The 27,434-nt window shown below is 45.2% G+C and overlaps 8 protein-coding genes across 16 annotated transcripts; 4 read left to right on the top strand and 4 right to left on the bottom strand.

The window, feature by feature from the left end:
- Nucleotides 1-543: 543 nt before the first annotated feature.
- Nucleotides 544-9,964, top strand: LOC117142745 (serine/threonine-protein phosphatase 4 regulatory subunit 3). 2 transcript variants are annotated; one of them, XM_033306916.1, is made up of 10 exons: nt 544-833; nt 4,203-4,608; nt 4,679-4,866; nt 4,965-5,903; nt 5,976-6,153; nt 6,212-6,467; nt 6,528-6,800; nt 6,889-7,001; nt 7,150-7,922; nt 8,228-9,964. In XM_033306916.1, the coding sequence occupies exons 2-10, from the start codon at nt 4,497-4,499 to the stop codon at nt 8,324-8,326; spliced, it is 2,931 nt and encodes a 976-aa protein (XP_033162807.1). In that variant the 5' UTR covers nt 544-833; nt 4,203-4,496; the 3' UTR covers nt 8,327-9,964. The 2 variants fall into 2 exon arrangements, with proteins under 2 accessions (XP_033162807.1, XP_033162806.1); XM_033306915.1 differs by having other exon boundaries at nt 546-833; nt 6,868-7,001.
- A 98-nt stretch (nt 9,965-10,062) lies between these two features.
- On the top strand, nt 10,063-11,852 carry LOC117142751 (cilia- and flagella-associated protein 36). The gene is made up of 4 exons (XM_033306932.1): nt 10,063-10,753; nt 10,808-11,016; nt 11,072-11,232; nt 11,367-11,852. The coding sequence occupies exons 1-4, from the start codon at nt 10,651-10,653 to the stop codon at nt 11,824-11,826; spliced, it is 933 nt and encodes a 310-aa protein (XP_033162823.1). The 5' UTR covers nt 10,063-10,650; the 3' UTR covers nt 11,827-11,852.
- On the bottom strand, nt 11,843-17,396 carry LOC117142746 (leucine-rich repeat-containing protein 40). Of its 8 annotated transcripts, XM_033306917.1 has the most exons (13): nt 17,246-17,392; nt 16,665-16,718; nt 15,646-16,001; nt 14,672-14,862; nt 14,416-14,619; nt 14,113-14,236; nt 13,882-14,054; nt 13,417-13,817; nt 13,032-13,358; nt 12,793-12,936; nt 12,551-12,739; nt 12,292-12,477; nt 11,843-12,228 (listed from the first exon to the last, which is right to left on the bottom strand). In XM_033306917.1, exons 2-13 carry the CDS (start codon nt 16,670-16,672, stop codon nt 12,123-12,125), a joined length of 2,409 nt encoding a protein of 802 aa, XP_033162808.1. In that variant the 5' UTR covers nt 16,673-16,718; nt 17,246-17,392; the 3' UTR covers nt 11,843-12,122. The 8 variants fall into 8 exon arrangements, 7 of the variants coding, with proteins under 7 accessions (XP_033162808.1, XP_033162811.1, XP_033162809.1 ...); XM_033306920.1 differs by lacking the exon at nt 13,032-13,358 and having other exon boundaries at nt 17,246-17,389; XM_033306918.1 differs by lacking the exons at nt 15,646-16,001; nt 16,665-16,718; nt 17,246-17,392 and adding an exon at nt 14,924-15,291.
- Nucleotides 17,125-19,678, top strand: LOC117142747 (carotenoid isomerooxygenase). Its single transcript, XM_033306925.1, has 4 exons — nt 17,125-17,308; nt 17,628-18,136; nt 18,196-19,228; nt 19,282-19,678. Exons 1-4 carry the CDS (start codon nt 17,264-17,266, stop codon nt 19,555-19,557), a joined length of 1,863 nt encoding a protein of 620 aa, XP_033162816.1. The 5' UTR covers nt 17,125-17,263; the 3' UTR covers nt 19,558-19,678.
- On the bottom strand, nt 19,584-22,241 carry LOC117142750 (adenosine deaminase 2). The gene is made up of 6 exons (XM_033306931.1): nt 21,782-22,241; nt 20,805-21,290; nt 20,582-20,751; nt 20,347-20,528; nt 20,137-20,273; nt 19,584-20,080 (listed from the first exon to the last, which is right to left on the bottom strand). Exons 1-6 carry the CDS (start codon nt 21,855-21,857, stop codon nt 19,623-19,625), a joined length of 1,509 nt encoding a protein of 502 aa, XP_033162822.1. The 5' UTR covers nt 21,858-22,241; the 3' UTR covers nt 19,584-19,622.
- A 959-nt stretch (nt 22,242-23,200) lies between these two features.
- On the top strand, nt 23,201-25,613 carry LOC117142749 (adenosine deaminase 2). Its single transcript, XM_033306930.1, has 6 exons — nt 23,201-23,553; nt 23,934-24,431; nt 24,487-24,656; nt 24,711-24,892; nt 24,945-25,081; nt 25,137-25,613. Exons 1-6 carry the CDS (start codon nt 23,484-23,486, stop codon nt 25,598-25,600), a joined length of 1,521 nt encoding a protein of 506 aa, XP_033162821.1. The 5' UTR covers nt 23,201-23,483; the 3' UTR covers nt 25,601-25,613.
- Nucleotides 25,614-25,653: 40 nt separating this feature from the next.
- On the bottom strand, nt 25,654-26,507 carry LOC117142753 (low molecular weight phosphotyrosine protein phosphatase 1). Its single transcript, XM_033306934.1, has 4 exons — nt 26,369-26,507; nt 26,131-26,315; nt 25,900-26,073; nt 25,654-25,841 (listed from the first exon to the last, which is right to left on the bottom strand). Exons 1-4 carry the CDS (start codon nt 26,484-26,486, stop codon nt 25,755-25,757), a joined length of 564 nt encoding a protein of 187 aa, XP_033162825.1. The 5' UTR covers nt 26,487-26,507; the 3' UTR covers nt 25,654-25,754.
- Nucleotides 26,467-27,383, bottom strand: LOC117142755 (low molecular weight phosphotyrosine protein phosphatase 1). Its single transcript, XM_033306937.1, has 3 exons — nt 27,253-27,383; nt 26,840-27,189; nt 26,467-26,612 (listed from the first exon to the last, which is right to left on the bottom strand). Exons 1-3 carry the CDS (start codon nt 27,281-27,283, stop codon nt 26,526-26,528), a joined length of 468 nt encoding a protein of 155 aa, XP_033162828.1. The 5' UTR covers nt 27,284-27,383; the 3' UTR covers nt 26,467-26,525.
- Between the last annotated feature and the right edge of the window lie 51 nt (nt 27,384-27,434).

Genomic DNA, 27,434 nt, shown 5'->3' with positions numbered 1-27,434 from the left:
ATAAAAATCATAAAATTTACAGATAAATAAATATCGTACCACTTTAACGTGTCAGTACATTCATACTAAGCTAGCATCTGAGATTAGTTTAAGATGACACTTTACTATTAAGTTAAATTAAGCTGGAAAAGATTTCAAGTCGGAATTATGTGCTTACTGCAATACTAACTTTTGAATCGAGTATGTAATTACTGTGTCTCAAACTGATTGCTCTTATTGATAATAATTAAACGTACATATAGCTGTATTTTCTAATTTGATAATATTAAACGTGTTTTTATTTTAAAAATATTAGCGTAACAGTACGGAGTGCGAAAAACGGTAACACCAAAGCCAGTTCGTGCATTATTGCACACTCTTTTGCGGCGAATCAAGAGCGAAAGACAACATGGCGTCGCCGCGGCGAATCTGTCCCACAGTTTGTGGTGCTGTTTGCCTTTTCCTGCTCTGATTTGTACATATATTCATTCAAGGTGCTCCAGTTTTGTCAAGTATGTGTTAATAGAGTACCATAACAATGGTGGCGTCACAGGGGTGCTAGAGCTTGATATCGATAACAGCTCACATTCTCGTCAAATGCAACTATCGCTGTACTCTCTGGCCGAGTATCGATACGCAGATATTATCGTCGTGGTCAGACCAACGCTCTAGCGTCGGTCCGCGGAAAATAGCGAAAATCACAATTATCCGGGAAGATATATTGGTCGAAAACTAACTCGTGATCCCCCAATAAATATGCGCAAGAGAAAATTGTATATAAACTGATCGAATGCAGCCAGCGTGCGAAGCACTAAAAGCGAAAAACGCCAGAAACAGAAACAAGGAATTGCAGCGTGAGTGTATAACTTTTTGGTTTTTGCCCCCGCGCTCTTTTTCTCTCCCTCTCTTTGCTGCTCTCTCTCTCTCCCGCTCTCTTTTGCCCTCTTGCGGCTTCTGTGTTGTCTGCGTGCGAGTGTGTGTGTGTTTGAATTTTACTGTGAATGTGACCGACGGTGTGTTCTCACGTACTCCGTGGATGATTTGCGGCCTTGCCAGGGAATCGGACTATATATCCCGGCAATAGCCCATATTGGATCCCGATTTTGAATACTACTTGGCTGATTTGCCTCTTTCGGTGTCTCCCCTTTTATCGCACTTTATGCAACAACGCATACCGTCGTGTTGAATTTGCTCGCTCTCCGCTGTGTGTGGTTTGTAGGTGTGCGTGTGTTCGAGGTGAGTTTGCCGTCGTCTGTTTTTCTTTTCCCTGCGTTTTGTGTGCGTTTCAATGAAATGCAAAATCGCCAGCGAATATCGAGGAAATGCGCTGCTCCTAAATATTATGTATACATAAATAAAGTATCAAATCAAAACAAAATCGGCTTGCAACAACAACAAAAACATTGCAGAGTGTGAGTGGCGCGTGTAGCGAACTAAATTGCGTGCATGTGTGTGACTGTGTGTGGTGGGGAGACGGCATTTTTCTTTACCACACGCCTCTTCTTTCCCACAATACACTGCAATTTTTGCGATTCTGTTTTGCGCCTGCCATTCGCAATAATTTTATTGAATGAACCGCAAAAGAGACGGCCCAAAAAGCGATGTACTTGCCAGACGCTGTGTCTGTGTGCGTCCGAGTGTCTGTAGAGCGTTGTGTGTGTATCGCGTATGAAAATACATCAACTGTTGGGCATCAACAAAAAACAAAAAACAGAATAAAAAATTAACAATAAAAAAAATACGAAATTAGCTGACTTTGTAATCGCGAAGGGAGAGTGTTTACTTGTTAAATTTTCAAGTTCTCCGCCCGTCTCTTTCCCTTACTTCCACCCGCCCTCCTTTCTTCACCGCCAATACCACCCCAAAAAATTGCATACATGCACACACGCCTTCGGTTGTGCGAGAGGTTTAGTGTGTGAGCGCGCGCGTATTCTGCACACATTGTCATGCATGCAAAAACAAGATACAACGCGTTCGCAATCGTTAGATTCCGTCTCCCCCAATTCATGGCGTTTCATTGCTGGGGACGAAAGTAAGAAGATAGCGAAAGGGATATGCGAACCACTTCCTTATGAAGTCCTGCATCCTTAGCTTTTGCCTTCCCACCTCTTCGTCTGCTCCTTCTTCACACGGACACTTGCAGCTTTCGCGCCCATGCGTGTGTATGTGTGCGAAGAACAGGAAGAGAGCAGCGAGACTCCAATTATCCATTTACAGTTGCGGTTGAAATGATGGAGCATAGTTGTATTATTTGTATTCACACCAGATGAATTGCCGGTGATATTTAAAGGTGCTAGTAAATTGACAACCTTGTAGGTCTTTGAAATATTTCTAAATTTCCTGCTTTTCCTTCCTAAATGTTATTCATAGTTTTAATACTATACCCAAATACTTAAAGTTCCCTAATCAGATGTAAGCTTGTTGATAGGCCCATTTCCTATCTTAGTTTGTATGTTTTGTCTGTTATAACCTCAACTTAATTCTACTACGAATTTAATTACAGCATGCTAAGACTCTAATCACCAATCCTAACGAAAATGCTTTGAATAAAATAGGTCTAGTGATTCATAATACGATTTGCACACGTGTTATTAACTAGGTAGTAGTAGCGAAATAGAGTCAAAACGGCCACCGACTTGTTCGCAACTGTATCTCTTACTAACTTTCCTATAAAAACTAATTGTTGCTGTCGCGAAAAAATACTGCCAAGTTGTCATATTTGCCGGACTTTATTGATGACTCGACTCCAGAGCTCTATATTTCGCACACAGATTTGCTCTCGGCACTTTGGCAACCTTCTGCGGCCGCTGGTTATTAATAAAAATTTATAATCAACGAAATCTGTGGCGCTGTGCGGCACTTGGACACACTTATGTACATATGAGCATTCTCGTGTTTTTCGCAGCTGATTGCGTAAACCAAACCGCTCGCTACGTTTGTTTTGAATTGCTACTTTTGTTTTGGTACCAATTCTGATTCAGATTCAGATTGAGGCTTCAATTCTGCTGCGGGCGTTATCAGTGCTTTATTGGAAATGCAATGGAAGTGGGAACTTAATCGCTGTGCAAATCGCTTCGCAACAGCGCAGCACGCATTTTCCCCGACGTCTTGCAACCTTGGCCGGGTGGCAAGGCGGGCGGTGGGCGGTGGTGAGCGGTTGGGTGATCTAGAGTGACGTAAATGTTTGCGGTGGACAGTCAACATTGAGGTGGCGCTCTTCAACGATGACGTAGCTTTTGCCACTTCTGTTTACTCAGACACTTCTCCATTGATTTTCGCCGTGCAGATAACGAAATAGTGGACTGATTGTTAACTGTGCATAAATGAATATATGGATTTGATATTAGTTTATTTACACTTTTTTTTTCTGTGTACGAGAATGGATAGATTACTCCCCTCCCTCGTTTTGAGTCACCCGCTCTCTGGCCCTCGCCGCTGTTTGTTTTCTTCGCGCGCGTGTTTGCTCTCGCTGTGGGGCGAAAGCGCAGCGATAATAGTGGCTCAGATATAGTGTATACTATATGCATAGTAGACCCACTCGCACAGATACGGATACATTTACAGATACACGCGCGCACTGCGGAAGGCCTAGATCTAATGGAAAACGCTAAATGTTTGTAAACATACCGGGCACAAGCACATTTCTTTTCTTTTCTGTTCTTCATTTTTTTTTGCATTTCGCATTTTTGCTGGCATGGTCTTCTCTCGGCTTCTCTCTCATCACACATCTTTCTCCCGAAAATACACTCACACACACGCCCATCGAACGTAGCTTTCACATTTTCATTCATCGCAATCTTCGCCATAAAGTGTTGCAAAGGCCCCAAGATAAGATATAAGATGCACTTGGATACCTTAACCTCACCTTTTTGCGGCAATAGCACACGAATAATCCAATTTTTGTATGACGTTGGGCTAACAATTTCATAAGACTTTGAAAGAAATTTCTGAGCTTTGTTAATACAAAAAAAAATTCAAATTATTTTTGAGATCCAAAGCCTGTAAATTAAAGGCAATTATGGTGTTGAAAATATTAAAGTACCTGATGCATGCGTACGGTTTTAATACAATTTATTTTTTAGATAACAAGCAACATCCGCGTTTACTGTCATTAAAAATGGGATTATAGACCCATAAAAAAAGAATTTCGAAGAAGAAGTGTTTTTAAATATTTTATGCTATTTGAACATTTTCTTTAATTGTTTTATTTTCCTAACTTGCAGTGCAGTCTCGTCGTGCACCCATCCCAATCCCATCAGACCCCACCCGGCGTTGGAGTGCAAGAATAACATGGATATAGAAGTCAAGCATAGAGATTAGCCGAATCCTTTGAATTTTAAATTCAAGATCCTAATTTAAATTAGCTAAGTAGCATAGCCTAGCCAATAGTCCCTAGCCAGAGGAACGGTTCCAAGCCGCAAGCACTCGTGTTCATAGTCCTGATCGAAATTCAAACGAATCCCAAGGGCACCAACAGCGAGTAGAACCGCAGAAGCACAGCAAGGAGCAACATCATCATGACGACCGACACCCGCCGACGCGTCAAGCTGTACGCGCTGAATGCGGAACGGCAATGGGATGATCGTGGCACTGGCCACGTGTCATCCACCTATGTGGAAAGACTAAAAGGTAGGTTGACGAAGTTAATAAAGCCTTGCGATTTGGTCTAAGTTTCCTATTCCTCACTAACAACTTAAAGGCATCTCGCTTTTGGTGCGAGCCGAATCCGATGGATCTCTGCTTTTGGAGAGCAAGATACAACCGGACACCGCATACCAGAAGCAACAGGATACGCTGATCGTGTGGTCCGAGGGCGATAACTTTGATCTGGCCCTGAGTTTCCAGGAAAAGGCGGGCTGCGACGAAATATGGGAAAAGATATGTCAGGTAAGCGTCGTTGAATAAGCAGATGCAGTTATAATGTGCTTATCTATAGATCAATAAACGATGGTTTTCACATCAATTGCCAACTAAAAATTTTGCAGGTGCAAGGCAAGGATCCATCTGTAGAAATAACTCAAGACATCGTCGAAGAGTCTGAGGATGAGCGGTTTGAGGACATGTCGGATACTGCGCCACCCATTGAGCTACCACCCTGCGAGCTTTCCCGGCTGGAGGACATCTCGGAAACGATACAAAGCTGTCTCTCCACGCCGCTGCGAAAGGAAAAGTTGTCGATGGCTCTGGAGTCGGAGAGCTATATCAAGAAGCTGCTGAACTTGTTCCACGTGTGTGAGGACCTGGACAATACCGAGGGCCTGCATCACCTCTTCGAGATCTTCAAGAACATCTTCTTGCTAAATAAGAACGCGCTCTTTGAGATTATGTTTGCGGATGATACCATCTTTGATGTGGTCGGGTGCTTGGAGTACGATCCGAGTGTATCTCAGCCCAAAAAGCATCGACAGTATCTGAAGCAGTTAGCCAAGTTCCGCGAGGCAGTGCCGATTAAAAACCTAGACCTGCTGGCTAAGATCCACCAGACGTTCCGGGTGCAGTACATCCAGGACATTATCCTGCCCACACCATCGGTCTTTGTCGAAGACAACATGCTGAACACCCTGTCCAGCTTCATCTTCTTTAACAAGGTGGAGATTGTCACGATGATCCAGGACGACGAACGGTATCTCCTGGATGTGTTTGCGGTTCTCACCGATCCCACCACCGGAGACGCGAAACGCCGCGACACAGTCCTCTTCCTGAAGGAGTTCTGCAACTATGCCCAGAATCTGCAGCCGCAGGGCAAGGACTCGTTCTACAAAACTCTCACCTGCCTAGGCATTCTGCAGGCGCTGGAACTCACTCTCGTGATGAACGACAAGAAGACCAAATCGGCCTCCATCGACATTCTCACGGCCATCGTAGAGTTCTCGCCGCTGGTAGTGCGCAATTACACGCTCAACCAGGCCAATCGGCCAGAAGTGGTAAGTTAACATGGAACATTAAGATAGTCTAGATATATCTATGAAATACATTATTCTTTTTTGTCCCACTAGGAGCGTATGCTACTGAACATTGCCATCGAACAAATGCTGAACGACTCGGAGCCGGAGCTTGGAATCGCGGTGCAGCTAATGGGTATCGTCAAGATTCTGTTGGAGCCGGAGAACATGCTCACCGAGAAGGGCGATTTTCTCAACTTCTTTTACAAATACAGTGTGCAAACGTTAGTGGGTAAGTGCGATTACTCTACCTGCATATTCCTAGAGACTAACTGCTTTATGGGTTATAGCTCCGGTGATACTTAACACGATAGGCGACCGTCCGCAAAACGAGGACTATCAGACGGCCCAGCTGCTGGGAATCGTCCTGGACATTCTCTCGTTCTGCGTGGAACACCACAGTTATCACATCAAAAACTTTTTGTTGCAAAAGGATCTCCTCAAGCGAATACTGGTGCTAATGAAGAGCACACATACGTTCCTTGTCCTCGGCGCTCTGCGATTACTGCGCAAGATAATTGCACTTAAAGATGAGTTTTACAATAGGTAAGCATCCCTAAAACTCGTTTAGTTAAACAGTATGACATGGTGAATCCTTATTTACAGACACATTGTCAAGTGCAATCTGTTTGCGCCGGTGGTAGATGCCTTCATTCGCAACAACGGCCGTTACAACCTTCTGGAGTCAGCCATTCTGGAGCTGTTTGAGTTTATAAAACTCGAGGATATCCGCACTCTGTGCGTTTACTTCGTGGAGAACTTCAGCAAGATATTTGATGAAATCGAATACGTGCAGACATTTAAGTACTTGAAGAATCGCTACGATCAGTACCAGGATCGGCTTAAGGATCGCGACAAGATGGAAAACCGAACTGACGGGTAAGTTTTGATGCAGCGCCTTGTGCTACAACACAATGTGAAAATATTTGGCTGTATTATCTTAAAGTGGCCTGCCCATCATCCGTAGCGGTGGCCGGTTTCGTCGGGATCAGCGGCAAATGGAGGAGGAAGAGGAAATGTGGTTCAACGAGGAGGACGATTTCACTGAGGAAATCGACACATACAACAATGTCATGAAATGTAAGTGCTAAATTATAATCGTTTTAGCATTACCAATATTACCAATATATATTGGTAGCGAATATCTTTTTTGCTTAGATTCAAAACACTTTCATTTTGTTTATGTACCATTGTTGCATTGTAAATATATTCCAATCTCGACTTGCAGCCGTCAGCGAAAAGAATGGCCCGCAAACGCAAAACCAGCAGAAATCCTCTCCGCCACACAGCACGTCGCCTCACAGTGGATTGTTGGGAAGCCTGAGCACCACCGCGTCATCCACTGCCACATCCGCCACGTCAGGTGCACCGGTGGCCAGCGGCAGCAGTAGCCCCGAGGCCATCTCCGCCGACGAGCAGACGCAGGCGGCGGTGCATTTGGCTGCCGCTGCAAATATTGCGCTTCAGCACCACCAGCAACAACAACAGCAGCAGCAGCAGAACCCATTCCAGCAACAGACACAGCCCGAGATCGCGGAGCTACAACAGCAGCTGAGCAGCGTGGAAGCGCCTCAAAGCCAGGAGTTGGAGCTGTCACAATCGGCCGCCGCCAGTGCATCGCCCACTTCGTCATCCTCGTCTCTGGAAGCCTCGACGTCCTCTTCATCGGCGTCATCGTCTTCATCGTCGTCGTCATCATCCTCGCCGCCCGGCTCATCGGCAGCAGCATCGCTATGCGATTCGGCGACAGTAGCCGCCGTGGCAGCATCACAGTTTCTCTCAACGATCGCCACAGCCATGGCGGCCTCTGTGACGGCGGCGGCGGCAACAAACAGCTCGCCGAGCATTTCGCCCGCTCCGGCCGTGTCCAGTCCGGATATCGAGAACGCCGACGCCCAGTTGCCACCCAGCGATGACGCCAGCAGCCCGGTCAGTGGGGAGCAAGATGCTAACAGCACGGAAGGTGCCAGCAGCGAGGCGGACAAGACGACGGCCAAAAAGGTAAGTTGTGGAACCCATAAAATGGGAATGTCATGGTGTTTTATGTAGTATACTGTTCGTGAATTATGGATTTAGTCCTCAAGATGCGTGCTTAAATTTGCCTAAAATAAATCAATGTTTGAATTGTAACTAAAGGAGCATTGGAAAATATTTAAATAAAAAGCTAAAATTCCTGCATGTATACAATTAACTTCTATTCTGTGACGATTAAGGTGCACGAGTATTATAAGAAGTTTAAGTAGCGCTACGTATGAATAACAAATGTGTACATGCATTAATTATATGATTTTCGTTACCATAAACAGGGTCTAGTGGACTACGAGAGTGATTCTGGCGAAGAAGACTACGAGGAGGACGAGTACTCCGAGGGGCCACAAGCACAAAAGCGCGCGCGTCTGGCATAGTTGGCCGATGACGAGCACAGCGGCATCAATTATAAATTAGTACACACATAACAGAATACAAGAAACCACGGCAAACAACAAACAACAAGCCACAAACAACACACAGACCCCCACACAACAACACACCAACACCAACGAATGTTAGGATTGCATTGGCGGCAACGACATACAGCACAGTAGGCAAGCAAGCAGATAGCCGTACGATGTAAGATCGAACAAGAAAGCATAAATTTAAATTTTAGCATAAAATTTATTTTAAAGGAGAAGCAAAAAAACACCTAAAGTAAACGAGAAATTATAAATCTTACTTTACTAAATTAAATAACTACATATAGATATATATATATATATATTCAAATATATATGCATATGAAAAAACAGATAACTATAACTGATCAGCATCCACAGGCAGAGATGTAGTTGAGTGCGTGTTGTTCGAAAGTTGGCAAAGCAAAGCATTAACGAAACAAACCAAAATAAAGTGTATTTAGTAGTTAAACAACCCCCCTTCCCTCTGAACTGAGATGAACAGCAGCAGCGGCAGCAATGGAGGTGCGGTCAGGTGGTGGAGGACATTTGTATACAGCCCGCCAGCACATCCATTTGCATTGTCTATCGTATGAGATCGTATGAGTTAACAGATCCTGTGAAGTTGGCTGCTGGCCCAGAATGTTTGTGCAATACTTTCGTGTCGATATTTAAATAACAATTGCAAAAGGGTGTATTTAGTTCTAAAGCTTAGACTTAACCATTTTTACGATCCTTCTTACCATTGAGATGGATTTTCTGCCAATTGTACTGTCACTATCACGATACAGCGCTGTTTTCAACTGACAATTTGATTAAATAATTCTTATCGCGAAAGCATTTTATGAAAGTTTCTATTGCAAGCAGTGCTGTAAATAGATGTTTTTAATTTTAAAATTTAAACTATTCCCACAGCAGTGAAGTGTTTTTTCCATTAGGATTGCTCGTGTTTTTGTGTGATTGCGATTGTTTTCTGAATATCAACCAGATTGCCAGGGCCAACTTTACGAAGTTTGTTAGCCAGCAGCAGCCCCTTGAGTTAAAGGCAGATAACACTTGAACCCAATGAACCTTGTATATAATTTAGTCAGTCTCAATACGCGATTAGTTGATAACTGCCCTTGCACCACTGACGCCGACATTAAACGCATATATTTGCACTTGGAAATATCGAAATTTTTGCACATTATCGTGCTGTTCGAAATCCAGAGTCTTGAGATGTGTTGTCTGTGTAATTGACTGTGTAATTACAAACAATTGTTGCGCTATCCTTGCATTATTGAAACACACAACAAACACACATCAATAAATTATTAATGATAATGATAACAAATAGGACGTAAAGTTAAACTAATGTGGGGCAAACAGACATCAGCAAGCAGAGATAACAATAAAATAAAGTCTTAAGTAAAATAGTCTTCTTGAGTTCTCGAGTAAGTTTTTTTCATATTTAACTATAATATTAATTTGTATTTAACGAATGTAGTAGGACTCACTTGGAACCAATCCAATCCAACCCAAAATCCACACTCATGCGCTCGCTCACACACTGAAACCAATTGACATCCCACAGCTGACAGAAAGTAATAAAGTTATTTGTTAATAATCGTATTTGCCATGTGCGTTGCGTACTGTACTACATTTATTTATTTTAGTGTTTAAAGAACTTGTCACTGCAAACGGTTTCCCCCGAGCAACCGATCGTTCCCACTCCCGAAGTCCACGATCAATACCTATGATAGTACACCAATAAAATAGATGGGGATACGTGTATCCAAACATTTGTCCTTCCAAGTTGATGCTTTTGTTTGTTTGATTGAGCAGCATTAACACGAATGAGGATAACAACAAGAAACAGAAACGAACACAAAACAAAATGATAATGAAAACGATAACGAAAACTAAGCGTAAACGTAAAGCGACAAAACTATAGTTTATACATAGTATTTATATGAATCCGTGTATTGTATATGATATGCTGTCTAATCCCTAATCCTAACACATACCCATTACGTCTATAATTTGAATATTTTATTTAGTTGTTTAAACATCCGTGCGTAAAATGCGATATATATAACTCTATATTATTATTATGAGTAAATTAAATAATAGTTTTTAATAGTTTTTAAACAGAAACAAATGGCAAAGCTCTCAAGTTGTTATTTTATTCAATATAGTAAACACCTGACTGTCAGGTGTTTGGTGCTGGGTGGTTTTTCACTTGCCATGGCAACCGATTCAAGGACCAAACAAATGTTGACTATGCAGTTTAGTCACTTCTTTCAATCGTAGCTAAAATGTCGGTGGAAGACTCCTGGGTTTTCGATTCGCTGGTGTGCTTCCTGCACGGGCCCATTTGGAATGCTCCGCTCCAGACGTTCATAGAGCAAAAGTCCTTAGGTGAGAAGTCCACTCAGAACATGTAATCGCCAGTAACGCAGGGATTTGGTGCAGTCTTCGATCCCAACCAGCAGTTGGATGAGAACAATCCGGACATACTGCAGATACACGAGGAATACAAGAATCTGGTGGACTACATGCTGGGCAGCTTCATGGAGGAGATGCAGATATCACCGGAGCAGTTCGAGATGGCCTGTCTGGAGGGTAGGCAGCAGGGTCAGGGCGAGAATCCCTTTCATTTCCACCAGGTGCTTTTCCAGCAGGTAAGTGCGGTCGCACGATCTCATGCAGTCGTGTCCCCAAGATGTCGTCTTCCAGATATGGGCCGCCAACGATCTGAAGATATTCATACGCATGATGACGCAACGCAACGTGGAGCTTCAGCTGCAGGCCCTGGATCTCATAGAGAAAAATCAATTAGCCCATGGTGGCGCCGAGGAGGGGGACGACCGCAGTGCGGACGCGAGCTCGGATCCAGGGTGGGTAATGATGTCTTATGCAATTGTGGGCACTTTGCCAGCCAAATTGTACAGGGGTTTTGGCAATTAGTAATCAATACTTCTTGTTTTTTGGTCATTATTCTATATCGTATATATATACTGTGCATGAACAGGGATACCGCCTCCGAGGTGGAACAAATGATAGCCAAGACGGTGTCTGACGAACTGGAGAGCCCCGAAGCGGCCCTAACTCCAGAGCAGGAGCCCAATCTGGAGCTGGTCAACGACAAGTTCCAGCGCCTGAATCTGTTCTTCGAGCAGGAGGATCGCGTGGACCCCAGTGATGTAGTCTCGCGGCAGGAGTACCTGCGCCAACAGCGTGACAAGATTGTGGAGATTAAGAAGCAGACTCGTGCGAAGCAACTGCAGGAGACCATGTCCCGAGGTACTCCACATGCACCGGAAGGAGCGCGTCCCAGCTCCGCGTTGGTGGCCCAACAGCTGCTCGAGAACGGCGGCCAGACTAAGGAGCTCTCGATGCCGGCACCACTGGAAGCTGAGGAGAACGCTGCCCTGCAACTCAGACGCAATCTTGCCAAGCGCTTGCGCAGCGAAGTGGTTGAGCAGAAGTGAAAGAAAAAGAACGCACTTTTTTCCCTACTATTCCCATTTATTGCAGATGCTCAGCCAGGATTAACAACGTGCATTAGGTAATGTGGCATGCAGACTAGTTCGGTTGGTTGATGCACGGTGTGTGTCGTATGTTGTACTTGTAACGCCTCCTCTCGTCCATGTCCACAAACAGCCAACGCATAGACTGATTGTTTGTGGGCATGATCGAGGGGATCTATCAATTTCCATTACGCTATTCCTCAAAATAAACATATTGCTAGTGAAGTGTTACTCAGAAAACGATGTGAATTGCTCTTCTATGTGGGTATGCGATCGCGCAAATAAGACATGATGGCGTCGGTGCCCTTCATCAGGATTTGGTGGCGGGGCTGTCGAAAGGGATTGCCCACCAGCTCCAAGTGACTGCAATATACAGGGAAAATAAGTTTGGCTCCGAACAATATATATTCCCAGCAAGGATCTTACGTTATGTTTGTCAGGTTCCCCAAAATTGGTGGCACTGTCTCAATATCGTTATTGCGCAAATCCAATGTGCTCAAACGTCGCATGTTCTGCAGACCCGATACATTTAACATTTTTATGTGGTTCTCACTGGCAATGAGGATCTCCAGACCTTGCAACTCGTATACACAGTTGGGAATACACGGAAAGCTAAAAATAAACAAGAGGAAAGTTTAAATAAAGCTACTAAGCTACAACTACTAAGATATTTCCCAATACCCACCGATTGTTTGCAATGTTTAGTTCACGCAATGTATTCAAGACACCAAATTCCGTGGGCAGGTCATTCAACAGATTGTTGGACAAATTCAAGAAAGATAAACGTGTAAACTGGGAGATGAACTGTGGAACATAGCCGATGACATTGTTGGATAAAACTAGCTCCGTGACTAGATCTTTCATGTGCTGCAGTCTAAGAAACCAAATAGTTCTAGATCATTGCATGCATTAAAACTTTAAACTTACCCATTGGGCAAAGTGCTCAGCTGGTTGCGCGCAAAGTCCACCACATGCACTCCCTCATCCCTGGCGATCTGGAACACTTGATCAGGCACTGACGTGAGCTCCTCCAGATTGACAGCTAATGTACGTGTATGTCGTAGTTTGTATCTGCAAAGTGGAGTAGAGATTAAAGTTAGTTACAAGGCTTCCATGGATGAAGTAGATGACATGTATGTAAATTTTGGAACTTGTTGATACACTACACCCAACGTGGATGGACAGCTGAGCGAGAGGATGGATCCTGCTCATAGGAGAACTGCTGTTGCTGCTGCTGTTGGTACATAAAGCAACCTGGATATGGATACTCCATTCGCTGCTGTTGCTGTTGCACAAAAAGTGATCTCAAGCTGCCATTCTGATGCTGCTGCTGGTAGTTCTCGGGCTCATATATGTGCCCCTGGGTCTGGCGATCATATTGCTGACAATTTCTGAGCGGTTCATACACACAAAACTGCTGCTGCATTTGCTGCTGCTGGCATGGATATGGACAATGACATTGGAATCCGTTCTGCCGTTGCTGGGTGTGAAAGCTACAGCGGCGGAGATCAATGTGCCGTCCTCGCTGAAAGAAAAGCACTTGATACATACCTATCCGGAAAGTTTCCGGGTATATCACTGTCGTCCATTTGGCCACCACGCAAACGGGTAACACTGATGCCCGCTGACGTGGACGCGTCGTCGACGCCACCTCCCTCCTCCTTGGCCTTGGCCAAAGCTCTATCGTGCAGGGTCTTTAAGATCCGCGTTGTTCCACACTGCAGGATGTCGCGTCTGATTGTCTTTATGGGATTTCCCTCCACCTGCAGGCTAATCAGGTGGGCCAAGGAGGACAATGTGACCGGCAGCACGCTGATCGTATTATTGGACACATCGAGACGGTTTAGATTGCGCAGCAGGCACAGCTCATCGGGCAGCTCCGTGATCTTATTGTCCCGCAAATCCAGTATCTTCAGGTGTGGCAAGTTACTACACATAGCTTTTGGTATGATCTGGAATAGAAGATAATTATTATAATTGGGATTAGATTTCACGTAAGATTTTAGTAAGGATTACCTTAATGAAATTATTGCTGGCGTGTAGCTCGCTCAACGCCTCGTTTCCCTCGAACTCTGGCAGTTCCAGTATGTCGTTATGCTGCAGATAAAGGCATTCCAGCTTTCTCAACAGGCCCATATCCTCCGGCAAGCTGGTCAGGTCGTTATGCATCAGATCAATCTTTTGCAAAGCTAATAACGCAATCGTTTGACATGGATTAGCATATAATTGAGGTGGGACAGCACTTACAGCGCATATTAACAAGATCGGGCGGCAGTTCCTTGATGTGATTATTGGGCAACAAGAGCGCAGTTAGACGCACCAGGAACCCAATGCCGCCGGGCAGGGATTGAATATTGTTATGCCCACCGTCCTTTCGTTACAAGTGGATTAGCAAGCAGTTTGTTAAGGGAGGATATACATATTGGATGGGATTAGTCAGATAAGACGCCATAACCATTTTCATCATACATAAAAATAATACTCAATAAAGTATAAATATAAAATCTTTAAAGCTGTTAGACTAGCTTCTATATCCGCCACCCAACTCACCAAAAACTCAAGCATGTGAAGGTCACTGATGTCCGGGTTGAGTTCGTCGAACTCGTTGTACGAGATGTTGAGGTGCCGCAGCTCCGGTAGACTGTACATCTCACGGGGCAGCTGGCTGAGCTTGTTGTGGCTCACATTAAGGCGCATTAGCTTTTCCAGCTTGCCGATCTCCGGTGGTAACTCCACCAAAGCATTATCGTGCAGCTAATATGTGGATTTTAAATTAAAAACACTAATAGTAATTGTAATTTCATACCGTAAGCACGGTAAGTGATTGCAGATTCTCGATCTTTGGCGATATGTGCGTTAAAGTGTTTGAGCTCAGGTCCAGGTTGTTCAATGGCACTTGGTTCCACCAGGCATCCTCCTCCTTAATCGTTAGCTGCTCTAGATTTACGGCCTTGCTGTCCGCATCCGCCTCATTAATGTCGTACAGTCGCTTGGGCACTGCAATGATAAAATGACGAGTCAATTAGAGTACGTTTATCCTGGAAATTCACTACACTACAGTCTTCAGAGCGAGTCGGAGGTTCGGGATCATCTAGTTCCAGCTCATCGTCCGGATCTTCGCTTTCAAGCTCGTCCGCCGAAGATGCCATCTGGAATTCGCGAATCTGGTAGTAGCGACGCCTCCGCGGATAAGGACCGCACATGCAGAACGAGGTGAGCTGTTTCCTGGAGGACGCAATCTTGGGAGATGCTTCGGTAGAGTCACACAACCGATGTGGCTCAGCTCAGTGGGTAAACTAAATCAAGCGATGACTGTTCTGGGGACGCACCCCTGGAGCACCTTTATGGATCACTACGAGCCGCGCCAGCTGGTCAGTGAAGCGGCAAATATGCTTCGCCCCATATTTGGGTTCCTCCAGGGTCAAGTTCGAGATCGAAATCGCTTTTGCCTCACATGAACTGGAACCACAAGGCGCTGCTGTCAACGAGGCCGGGGCTCCATTGATGATCACACACCGGCTGACTTGTTTTTAGTGGGATCATGGACTTCCAACGACGCAGCTGCTCCTGGGTCACCACTGCTTGCAAACCCGCCAATGTATGTAGCTACTTTTAAGTGGATGATACAGTCACAACAACTCTGTAACTCGAATCAACAGACTATATATTTCCACTATTACTCTTTAAAGAGAACGTTATTTGAATTATAAATGTAACGTATTACTGAAGTTCGAGTTTCAGTGTTGCGACCAAATCATCAATTCTTCCCTTTGAACTTACCTCTGGCCAATGCCTTGTTGGAAAGATTCAGGGTGCCCGATTTCCGCGCCAGCTTCCACAGTTCTTGGGTGAGCACCTGGTCGTCCTCGTGAGTGCTCCTCTCGTGAAAAATCGGGCGAAAGGCACAGTTTGTCCTGGGTGAGTGGACCACTGGGGCTTGGCGTGGACTTTGGGCGCAGCGAGGAATCCGGCTGGTGGAGGGATTACCCCGTCCTCGGGCTGCTTTGTCGCTCATGTCGCTGGGACAGCCGTAGTGGGTGAAGCAGGAATGGCCAAAGTCGAAGTCGCCGCCAAATGCGGATGCCTGGTCACATTCCTGGGCACCGCGGAACGAGCCAAGTTCTACGTTGCTGAAGCTGACAGGGATGACGGGATAAATGGGGTCAGTGGGACGCTAAAAAGCCGCCGAATCACAGGTGAATTCGGTTTTGTCCAGATTTTGCGTCGTTTTATTTTGGCTCACTGTCAGCAGTCAGCTGTTCGTCGCTCGCTTTACAACACTACTTGACGTGTGCAACTCAACGGTAATTATTTTAAAATCCTGAATGACCGTTATTTAGTTTTATATTTAACTTCAATTTTAAACGCTTGTTGTTATTTGTTGTAGTACTTTTAGGAATAAGAACTTCATTTTAAGTATCCATTTTTATTAATTCTATCTAAGAAGATTCTCAGTACATTTTAAAAAGAAGAAGAAACTTACTAATTTTTATAAAATATTTCCTAAACACTGGTCAAACCAAATAAATCTATATTAAGCACAGATAGGTAAATTAAAAATCCTTCTCTTGCCCTCACACAATAATTTTTTTTAATGCAATTAGATTTCAAACTACAGCTGCATATGATTCGAAATTAGAATCAATTTACCTCAAAATGCGGCAGCGTTTGAAAACGGTGCACCTGCTCAATAAACCCTAGAATCGTAATTGATTTGATCGTGAACTTAAGTCTGTGATGGGTGTGCGCAATCCGCAATCCACAAGCAGATTAAGAGCTTAGGCCAAGTCGGTACTTACTTCATCATCTGGTTGGGGATCCCTTTGTCTATCGTTTGGCTTCTGCCTCGGCTTCTGTGGGAGATACAAGATACCCAGTTAGCTTGGAGCAAGGTCAGTCGCCAAAAGTCAGTCACTGGGCTGTATTAGATTTCGCTGTTCGACGGCAGTCACCACAAATGTTGGTTAGGTGCAGTGTACAGTGTACCCACCACCCACCCACAACCCTCGGAAAATGTTTGTTTTCCGAAGCGGCAAAAATGCTGAGCCACTTGTCTTTGCTCCATGCCCATTGCAATGGGTCTCCGTCTCGGTGTGTGTCGTCAATGGTCGTTGTCTACCGGCGTGGCCACGTCGGCTGTCAATCAAAATTATGAATAATGCTGGGTCGGTTGCCTCCAATTGGCCGCCTTCTCCATCCACATGGGCTGCCCAACCATCCCCTATCCAATGTAACTAGGTGCCCAGCCCACGGAGCACTTGCCAGTTGTCATTCGGTTCTCACTGCAAGCGGACCGACCACGTGTAATTCGGTTCTTTCGGTTTCGGAATATTGCATCATACATAGCTTGGACTAGCCAAGGAGATTCCCCCCAACTCACACTTGGATTATCCACGCAATGGCAGCCGGTGTCTTCAAGAGCTTTATGCGCGACTTCTTTGCGGTCGGTTGATAACAAAATCAATTTGAAAACAAGAATTTTTTTAAAATTTTATAAAGTCTTCCAAAAATTGCCCAAATTTGCTGACTGAGTTCGAAACGTAATCTAAGGTTTGAGTTCAAGTTCAAGAGGCCCTACTGTTTTCAAGACCCCATGAAGGTCCTTGAGAACAGTTCCAGCTGACGAAATGTTTGGAATGTGGGAAATCAGCCAGCAGTCGACTGGATAATCCCTGCTAATCCACGGCGAAAGTGCAGCCGGATTAGGGCATTCAATCGGTTCGGTCAAAGGTGCTAAGACCCATCCACCCATTTTGTTACAGGTGAAATACGATGAGCAGCGGAATGATCCCCAGGCGGAGCGACTGGATGGCAACGGGCGACTGTATCCCAACTGCTCGTCGGATGTGTGGCTGCGTTCCTGCGAGCGGGAGATAGTGGATCCCATCGAGGGCCACCACAGCGGGCACATTCCCAAATGGATAAGCGGTAGTCTGTTGCGCAATGGACCCGGCAGCTGGAAGGTGGGCGACATGACCTTCGGCCATCTGTTTGACTGCTCCGCCCTGCTGCACCGATTTGCCATTCGGAATGGACGCGTGACCTATCAGAATCGCTTCGTGGACACGGAAACCCTGCGAAAGAATCGCTCTGCCCAGCGGATTGTGGTCACGGAGTTTGGCACAGCCGCTGTTCCGGATCCCTGTCACTCGATCTTCGATAGATTTGCGGCCATTTTTCGACCGGACAGTGGAACGGATAACTCGATGATTTCCATATATCCTTTCGGGGATCAGTATTACACATTTACGGAGACGCCTTTTATGCATAGGTTTGTATATTAAAAATGCAATGAACTATAAATTATTATTATTATATCTTATATATTAGGATAAATCCCTGCACTTTGGCCACCGAGGCTCGAATCTGCACCACCGACTTCGTGGGCGTGGTAAACCACACATCGCATCCACATGTTCTTCCCAGCGGCACTGTCTACAACCTTGGCACCACAATGACCAGATCTGGACCGGCCTACACCATACTCTGTTTCCCGCACGGCGAGCAGATGTTCGAGGATGCTCATGTGGTGGCCACATTGCCCTGCCGCTGGAAACTTCATCCCGGTTATATGCACACCTTCGGCTTAACGGATCACTACTTTGTGATTGTGGAGCAGCCGTTGTCCGTTTCGCTTACGGAGTATATCAAAGCCCAGCTAGGTGGACAGAATTTATCGGCCTGCCTCAAGTGGTTCGAGGATCGACCGACACTATTTCACCTTATAGATCGGGTTTCCGGCAAGCTGGTGCAGACCTACGAATCGGAAGCCTTCTTCTATCTGCACATCATCAACTGCTTTGAACGGGATGGCCATGTGGTAGTGGACATTTGCAGCTACAGGAATCCCGAGATGATCAACTGCATGTACCTGGAGGCCATTGCCAATATGCAAACGAATCCCAATTATGCTACCCTCTTTCGGGGTCGTCCCTTGAGATTCGTACTGCCCTTGGGCACGATTCCTCCGGCGAGTACCGCCAAACGGGGACTGGTCAAGTCCTTCTCCCTTGCTGGACTAAGTGCTCCGCAGGTTTCTCGCAACATGAAGCACTCGGTGTCGCAGTATGCGGATATTACCTACATGCCCACCAATGGAAAGCAGTCCGCTGCTGGAGAGGAAAGTCCCAAGCGAGATGCCAAACGTGGGCGCTATGAGGAGGAGAATCTTGTTAATCTGGTTACCCTGGAGGGCAGTCAAGCGGCGGCGTTCCAGGGCACCAATGGCATCCACCTGCGTCCGGAAATGCTGTGTGATTGGGGCTGTGAAACACCCAGGATCTATTACGAGCGGTATATGGGCAAGAACTACCGCTACTTCTACGCCATTAGCTCCGATGTGGATGCAGTGAATCCGGGAACCGTAAGTGCTGATAGTTCTTTCATATAAGTTGTGTATAATCGCTATTTTTATAGCTCATCAAGGTGGATGTGTGGAACAAGACCAGTCTAACCTGGTGCGAGGACAATGTGTATCCCAGTGAGCCCATTTTTGTGCCCTCGCCGGATCCGAAATCCGAGGACGATGGCGTAATCCTGGCCTCCATGGTGGTGGGCGGTCTCAACGATCGCTATGTGGGCCTAATTGTGCTTTGTGCCAAAACGATGACCGAACTGGGTCGTTCCGATTTCCATACCAATGGACCCGTGCCCAAGTGCCTCCATGGATGGTTTGCACCCAATGCCATTTAGATACGAAAACCACTTAGCTTAGGAGATTACGTTTAGATTTAGACTAGAGCATTTAATAATAGAACTTAGAACTTTGGATTCAAGACATTCGCAATAAACTCCTGCCACTTGCGCTGGAACACTCGATTGATTTTCCGCCGCTCATCCGAGGTGAGCACGGCGTACTTAATGGAGTTCAAGGCCAGCTGCTTGAGGAAGCGCAGATCCGCTTCCGCCGGAGCCAAGGCCATGAAGGCGTAGTAGAAGTCATAGCTGAGACCCTTGGCTCCCCAGACACCCGGATCATCGGATGATATAACGAGAGGAAAGTTCTCGGCTATCAGAAAGCTGGCCGGATGATTTCGCAGATCCCAGACGAAGCCCAAGACCTGGTTGGAAATGGGATTCACCTCGATGGCGATGTTACGCTTCTTGATGGTTGACCACAATTGTGGATGCTTGGGCAGGGCGAAGGCATGACCAATCCGCTTCGTATTCAGCAGAATGGCGTCCATCATGTTCCAGTCCGTTCGGCCATTCCAATCTATGGGATTAGTAGATTGTTTCTCATATACACTATATGGGATTTGGATTACTTACTCGTCTCGCCGGCGTGGAAGAAGTAGTTCGCCGTGCTGGGAAGATCGGACAGTTGGTTGATATACCTGTTCAGCGGATCTCCAGTGTCCTCCTGACCAATCAGATCGAAGCCAATCACAAAGTTTGGTTTGGCATGGCTGCAACAAATAAGATTTTATAAATTAATTAAATTATGATGTGATTTTTCATTTAATAATGAGCTAAACTTACTGTAGCTGCTTAAAAGTGGTGATTCGCCGCAACATCTCCTCCTCGGATGCACGATTCCGCTTGGCATATATCACCTTAACGCCGATGAAGTCATGGTGCTTGGCCTTGAATTCCTCCACAATCCGTTCCAGCTCGTTGGCCACCTCCAAGGTGCTCAGAGTTCGATTGTTGTCGTCGTACAGCTGCATTAACAGTCTTAAGATCACAATCCAAGATATTACCCACGATTACTCACCGGCGATAGAGAGGCTCGTATCTCGGCGTAGATAATGTTATCCTCGCAAAGTTCCTCCAACATGCGCTTGTGATAGGCACAGTAGGTGGGTCGGTATTTATACAGCCGATCCACGGTGGTAAATATGTTCTCAAAGCGCTCCCAAATCTTCTTCCGATTTGGCAATAGAGCTGGAATTTCAGGTTTTCAGAAGAGTAATACCAATTGAGGTTGATATCCTTACCTTCCGGCCTGGGTCCGTGCATATTGATGTGCTTCTCCAGCTGGCGCTCGTACTTTCCCCGATCCTCGGCATTGATTCTCTCGGTGCACACGTTCTGCACCTCGCTATGGCATCCGGACTGATCGTAGGTGAACACCAGCAGTCCATCCACATTGCGGCAGGTGTACAGATTATTGGTGGTGGTCAGATTCTGGATGATCCAGCGGGAAGTCACCATGCCCGTATTGTGACCGTGCAGGAAGGCGCCCTTCGGCATCTTCTGGATCATGCGGAACACCTCGCTCTGCCGGACGTACTGCCTGCCCTGGAAGAAGTGCATCGCGGGTGCGTACTTCTCCGGCGTCTTGAGTCCTTCGGCGATCTCCGCCCGCTTGGCGTTCATCAGGATGCTGTTGGCCTTCTCCTCGTCGGACGACAGCCAAATGTTGCCACCCAGCGAGGCCACTCGCTCCGCTTCCATGATCTGCTCCCTCAGGGTTTCATAGGCTGCAGAATGGAAGTTTTGGGATTTGCTTTTGAGGTTTTAAAGTCCTAACACTTAAAATTATATTACAATATATATATATATATATATATATATATATAAATATATAAAAAGTACATAGATTATTCGGATTATTTTGTTGTTTCACTTGCTATTCTTTCATAGATCATCGAGATGGAAACGTTATATTATTTGTTTACACTTTTGAATTTGCGATAAGCACTTTTTAAAAATGAACATAATAACAACATCTAATATAGTTTTTCATGAACTTTTCCGTACAACAAACACGGAAAATAACATCTGAATTTACTACACATTTTCAATTTTATTTAAATCCTATTCTTTAATAAAATATTTTTAATCTGTTACATGGCGATTAATGCACATATGTACCTACATATATAAGAATTAGCTTAAAAATTTCTTTAAAAATCAGGTTGATACCAGAAAAGAATGCAACTAAAGATTTGGATCATCATCCGGAACTTACGTAGATCTGTGGCTTGCAGGCTGCCCGTTAGGAGCACAATGGAGGCCACCAAAGCACCTAGAAACCACATCGCCATCCAGTAATCTCAGTTCCGATTGGGCAATGTACGCCGTATTTGACTCGATCCGCGACTCTTGGCGATCGCCAAACTACTGATAGTGGCCACCGCTTTGGAATCCGAACCGTATACGGCTTGTGCAATTTCCACACTGATCATGATCTTGGTCGCTGTGGGATCAGCGGCATCTGGTGCAGTTCAATGACGGAGATTAGTCCGCTCCGGAATGGGGCGCGAGCTATGTTTGGATGTCCCCGGGTTGGCACTTTCGTTGACACTGGCTGCCCCTCGTCCAATTTGCAAATACAATTCGTGACGTAGCATGCTCAGTGCCAAAATGCCCTTCTTCAAATAATACTGTAGGTAAACACATCTCTGGTTGCAGCGCATATAAGTATAACCAGGAAAAGCATATATGTAGGGTATTAGGAGTATCGCCAAAGCCGCACTTCTATGCTTCCCTCAGTAGCGCTATATGTTTGTCCATATAATGTGAAAACATGGCGATTGTGGGCATATTTTTGCATATTGTTGACTAACCCAATTTGCACTGTTTACCCGCCGAAATTATACTTGACATTGAACGTGAAATGGGGCCATTGAAGATGGCAGGGAAATATCCTGAATATGCAATCCATTCATGGGAACTTTGAAGTATCTGAAAGATATGCATGGTAATATATTTTGATTTAGTATCTTCGACATTAATATTTATATTAAATAATATATTAAATCTTAAAACCTCTTCTAGATAATTGTTTTAAGAATATGTTTATAGTACCCAGCAGTATTTATCTATAATTGAACTATAATTCTACCCTAAGGTAACAAAATGAGCTTGATGACTATACCTTTTTTTTTTGTAAACTACCATTTGCCAGGTATTTGATAATAAGCCAGCGAAAAATAAACATTACTTTACAATTGTCATTTGTGTAAGCTGCGATAATTGACTCATCCATCTGCGATTATCGTACCGTTTAAAAGCATCCAGACCACTTTATAAGGCGGGGGATTTGAGGAACTCGTAATACCACCAGCGTCGTGTGCTGTTGGAAACCAACAAGCGCGTCCGTCGTTCACGTCAGTGAAAATTTGCCAAAATAGAAACAATTCAAATAGTTTAAAATCGGCGAGCGATGGGCGCGCACGCCTTCGACATTTTTAAATCACTTAATATGCGCGGCAGGCATTGAATCACACAGATATGCGACAATACTAAAAAAAAATTAAAAAAAAAAAAAAATAAAGATAGCCAAACAATCCGGCTTCTAGAATGAAATTGCTTCCACAATTCCCAGCACGGGTGCGTTTGTCAACCGTTAAGAGACCCCGGCTCCACCTCTGCACTAATTTTTTTTATGAGCGGGCTCCGCTGAATGATTTTGTCAAAATTATAGTAGCATTTTGCTTTTCTTCATCGGTATCCACAGTTCTAATCGGGCACTTCTGGCGAGCGGTCGCGAAAAGATTGAATAGTCCCCAGATCCCCAATTCCCCAGTCATTAATAAATAAATATATTAAATCAACGTGTGCGACGGCGGCAAGTCAATATTTGGCTTGTGAACTCATTAGCAACGGACAACAGGACTCACCAATAAATCGGACAGGCAGCGAAAGTCCTTTGGAAAGTCCTTTTCACAATGTGTCGATTGCTTATGCTTGTAGTGCTCCTTACCTCACAACTGCAGATCCAGGCACAAACTGCACTAAGTATGATTTAATCGGCCATAAAGGATTAATCCTTAACTTGTGTGGTTTTTTTTTGGGATTAATTAAAAACTGTGTGCTTTGGAACTTAAAATTCCAGTGGCATAATTGCCAGTAGATTATTATCATATTTTCTATTTTTATGCCACTCCATTGGGGATTTCCATATTGATGAATTTTTTTGTATTGCCTTTAAGAAATGACAAAATATGTGAAATCGGTCAATGACTTTAGTGCCAAACTTAGGGCTTTGACCTCTTCTGCTTTAGCTTAGAGTGAATGTCCTTCCCAAGTCCTTTTACCTCTGCGCTTAAGAATTTAATAAATTTTAAGAGTATAGGGTATCGCTTAAATTTCCTAAAGAACTACCAAATTATTCTTAGGCTATGAGCAAGCACGACAAGCTGTTCTCACGGCGGAGGAGGAGCTAATGACTGGGGGACACACCCACCTGAACACGGAGGAGGCCAAGGTGGACGATATATTCATGGAGTACAAGCTGGGAGAGTTGGCCCAGGGATTCCGCAATGCGGAGCAGAATGCGGCCGCTCTGCACTTTTTCAAGGCCAAACCGCTGATCGATCGGAGTGCGATCTTTCGGTTTCTTCAGAAGATGCCCAAGGGCTCGGTGCTGCATGTGCACAACACCGCCTCCGTGAGCTCCAAGTGGGTGGTGGACGATCTGTCGTACATGCCCGGACTGCTGCGCTGCACGACGGCCACGGGACAAAGTATCCTGTCATTCCGCAGGACCCCGAAGGAGCACAAGTGCCAGTCGCAGTACGTGCTTGTTTCGGACGAGCGGCGGAACTCGTTGGATCGCCGGGTCTACGATCGGAATTTGGAGCGCCTGATCAACTTGTACACTCCAGTTCCAGAGCGTAAGTCAGTGATGTCCTATTTAACCGGCGACGTCATATCAGTCTTATCCTACAGTGGAGTACCCTACCATTACCCGCGTTTGGGATCGCTTCCAGGGCATGTTCGACGGTCTCAGCGATGCGTTAATCTACTTGCCAGCCTTTCGAGCTTATCACTGGCAGATGCTGGAGGAGCTCTACAATGACAATGTGATGTACACAGAGATTCGGACCAGTTTCAAAACAGTAAGAAGCTATGTAATATCATATTCCCAACATTAATTCTATATAACTATTTAGCTATATGACGCCAGTGGACGCACTTTTCCCAGAGAGCGTACTATCCACGAGCTGTATGCCATAAACCAGAAGTTCATGAAGCTGCATCCCGATTTTCTGGGCTTCAAAGTCATTATGGCCGTCTATCGCGGCTATGAACTGGATCATCTTAAGGAAATCGTCGAGGTGTTCAGGAAGTTGCAGTAAGTTTTGGCTTTTTCTAAGAGTATTTGCACATTCACATTACTTTTCTAGCCAAGCCTTGCCGCACTTTCTGGTCGGATTCGATTTGGTGGGCCAGGAGGACAAGGGAAAGCCACTCTACTCCCTGCTGCCTGTCCTCAGGGATCTTCCGCCAACAGCTCGGCTTTTTCTACATGGCGGAGAGACTAGTAAGTGGTAGTTCTTCTCGATCTGCTCATCAACTTGATGATATATATCTTACAGATTGGTTTGGTGCCTCAACGGACATCAATCTGCTGGACGCCCTGTTGATGAACACAACACGCATTGGTCATGGTTATGCTCTGGCCAAGCATCCGATCCTCCTGAATGCCGTCAAGTCGCGCCGGATTGCCGTGGAGCTTAGTCCCATTTCGAATCAGGTGCTGCATCTGGTTTGGGACCTGCGCAACCATCCGGGTTCCCAGTTTTTCGCCCTCGATGTGCCCGTGGTGATATGCAACGATGATCCTGGCTTCTGGAATGCCAAGGGCCTGAGCTACGATTTCTATTATGCCATCATGAGTCTGGCGCCAAACAATGCGGGGCTGAGGCTACTGAAGACTCTGGTGTGGAATTCGGTGCGCTACTCCACGCTGACGGAGGAGGAACAGACGAGAGCTTTCAAAATCCTGGAACTCAGCTGGTCGCGATTCATAGACGACGTATTGGAGGGCAGTGTATTTTAAATGAACTTATAAGTGAAAATAAACAGCCAAAGAGTTTATAAATCATTAGTGAAGTTAAGCGGCAAGTTCTGGCATTTCAATTTGTTCTTTTTAATAAGCTATGAAATAGGATTATTTGTACAACCTATTTTTTGATGACACTTTTATTGACGTCCTAATCTGAATTGTAATGTTGCAGAAAACGTTCGCAGCTTTCCAGTATCTGCAGATATGCAGCATTAAAGCCTCCCATGCCTTGACTCTGTGGAAGAAAGCACAACTTTAGATACTCACTACATAACTAAGATTATTCAAATTACAAAGTATGGATCCTCGATGACCTCATCCTCCTTGCGTCCAATATAGCTACCCAGCAATTGAATCTTGCAGGTCGGGCTGGGAACAAGACAGGCTGCCATGTGTTCAAGCTCCAACAGGTTGCTATTGTCCATGGCGAATATGTAATCGAAGTTATAGAAGTCTTGAGCACTTATCTGTAGGAGTGAGAACAAGATAAAAAGGGTACTTTATGCTTATATAGTGCATGTTACCATACGACCCAAGTGGTTTGTTTTCAAACCATGTTGTTTTAGCAATTGTTGTCCACGTGCCTGGGGCTTCAGGCCAACGTTCCAACTCCTGAGACCAGCACTGTCCACATACCAGTCCTGCAGATTCCGTTTCACCACCAAATGCTTCAGGATGGCCTCGGCCATTGGAGAGCGGCAGGTGTTGCCTGTAAGTATCGGTGTAAATTAGTCTTTTTATCTTTTATTTCTTCACTCTTACCAATGCACACGAACAGAACCTTCATTTTCACAACGGGAACTGCAAGTTCCGATGAGCAACGCTGGTGATTCATTGAATATATATAATATATAAACCGGTTCACGTTTAGTATCAACATTTATTAGTTTATCTATATCACAACACTTTTACAAATCATTCATTTCTGGAGGCGCTCTTTCATGAAGGCGGCACAGGCAACCACGCACTGCTGATAGGCGGTCTCAAAGCCCTCGGCTCCACGCTCCTGAAAAAACAAATTGCGATCATAATTAGACTAAGCTTTTAAGTTAGGTTCTTAATATAGAGCACTTCTAATGATCTATGGAATAGTTCGCCTTATCATATAAGCTCATGTATGTATCTTACTGGGATATTTCTATCTTTGGAAGTCTTGTAGTTGTTTAATGTTCCCTCATCTGCATAGCTCTACTGCAACTTTGTATCCTAGTCAGGTGGAATCAGGAATCTTACATAGTAGGGATCCTCAATGATGCGGTTCTTCTTCTCGAGTCCGAAATCGCCCAGCATGAGGAGCTCCGCCTTGGAGTCCTTGGGCGCCAGACGCCTCAGCTCGCTCATGTTGTCCTCGTCCATGCCGAAGATGTAGTCGAATTCCGAGAAGTCCTGCTTGCGGATCTGCCGAACGATGTGGGTGCACTTGAGGCCGTGCTTTTGCAGCGTGCTGATGGCCCGCGGGTCTGCGCGGTTGCCCACGTGCCAGCCACCAATTGCTGCACTATCGACCTCCACGTCCTTGACATTCGCCTTCTCCAGGGTGTCCACCATCACGACCTCCGCAATTGGGGATCTGCAGATGTTGCCTGAAAGAGCGGAATATGACTTTCTTAATGGTATAAATATAAGATAATTGTGTGCTTTATTACCCAAACAAATCATAAGCACTTTTCGAACCATCTTTAGGTCAATTTACACGGAAATGTTACGAACAATTTGGTGTGTTGTTTTTTTTCCGGCTCGCAATTGAGCGTTCCGCAACCTGCAGCCCTGGCCTCAACTGTTAGTTGGCAACGCGGGCTATCAGCTGTTGTTGGCCGGATGGCTTAAC

The sequence above is a fragment of the Drosophila mauritiana genome, chromosome 3R (genome assembly GCF_004382145.1).
Source record: "Drosophila mauritiana strain mau12 chromosome 3R, ASM438214v1, whole genome shotgun sequence".
Taxonomy (NCBI): domain Eukaryota; kingdom Metazoa; phylum Arthropoda; class Insecta; order Diptera; family Drosophilidae; genus Drosophila; species Drosophila mauritiana.
Note: the sequence above shows the minus strand (reverse complement) of the source record. Positions and strands in the feature narration are given on the sequence as shown.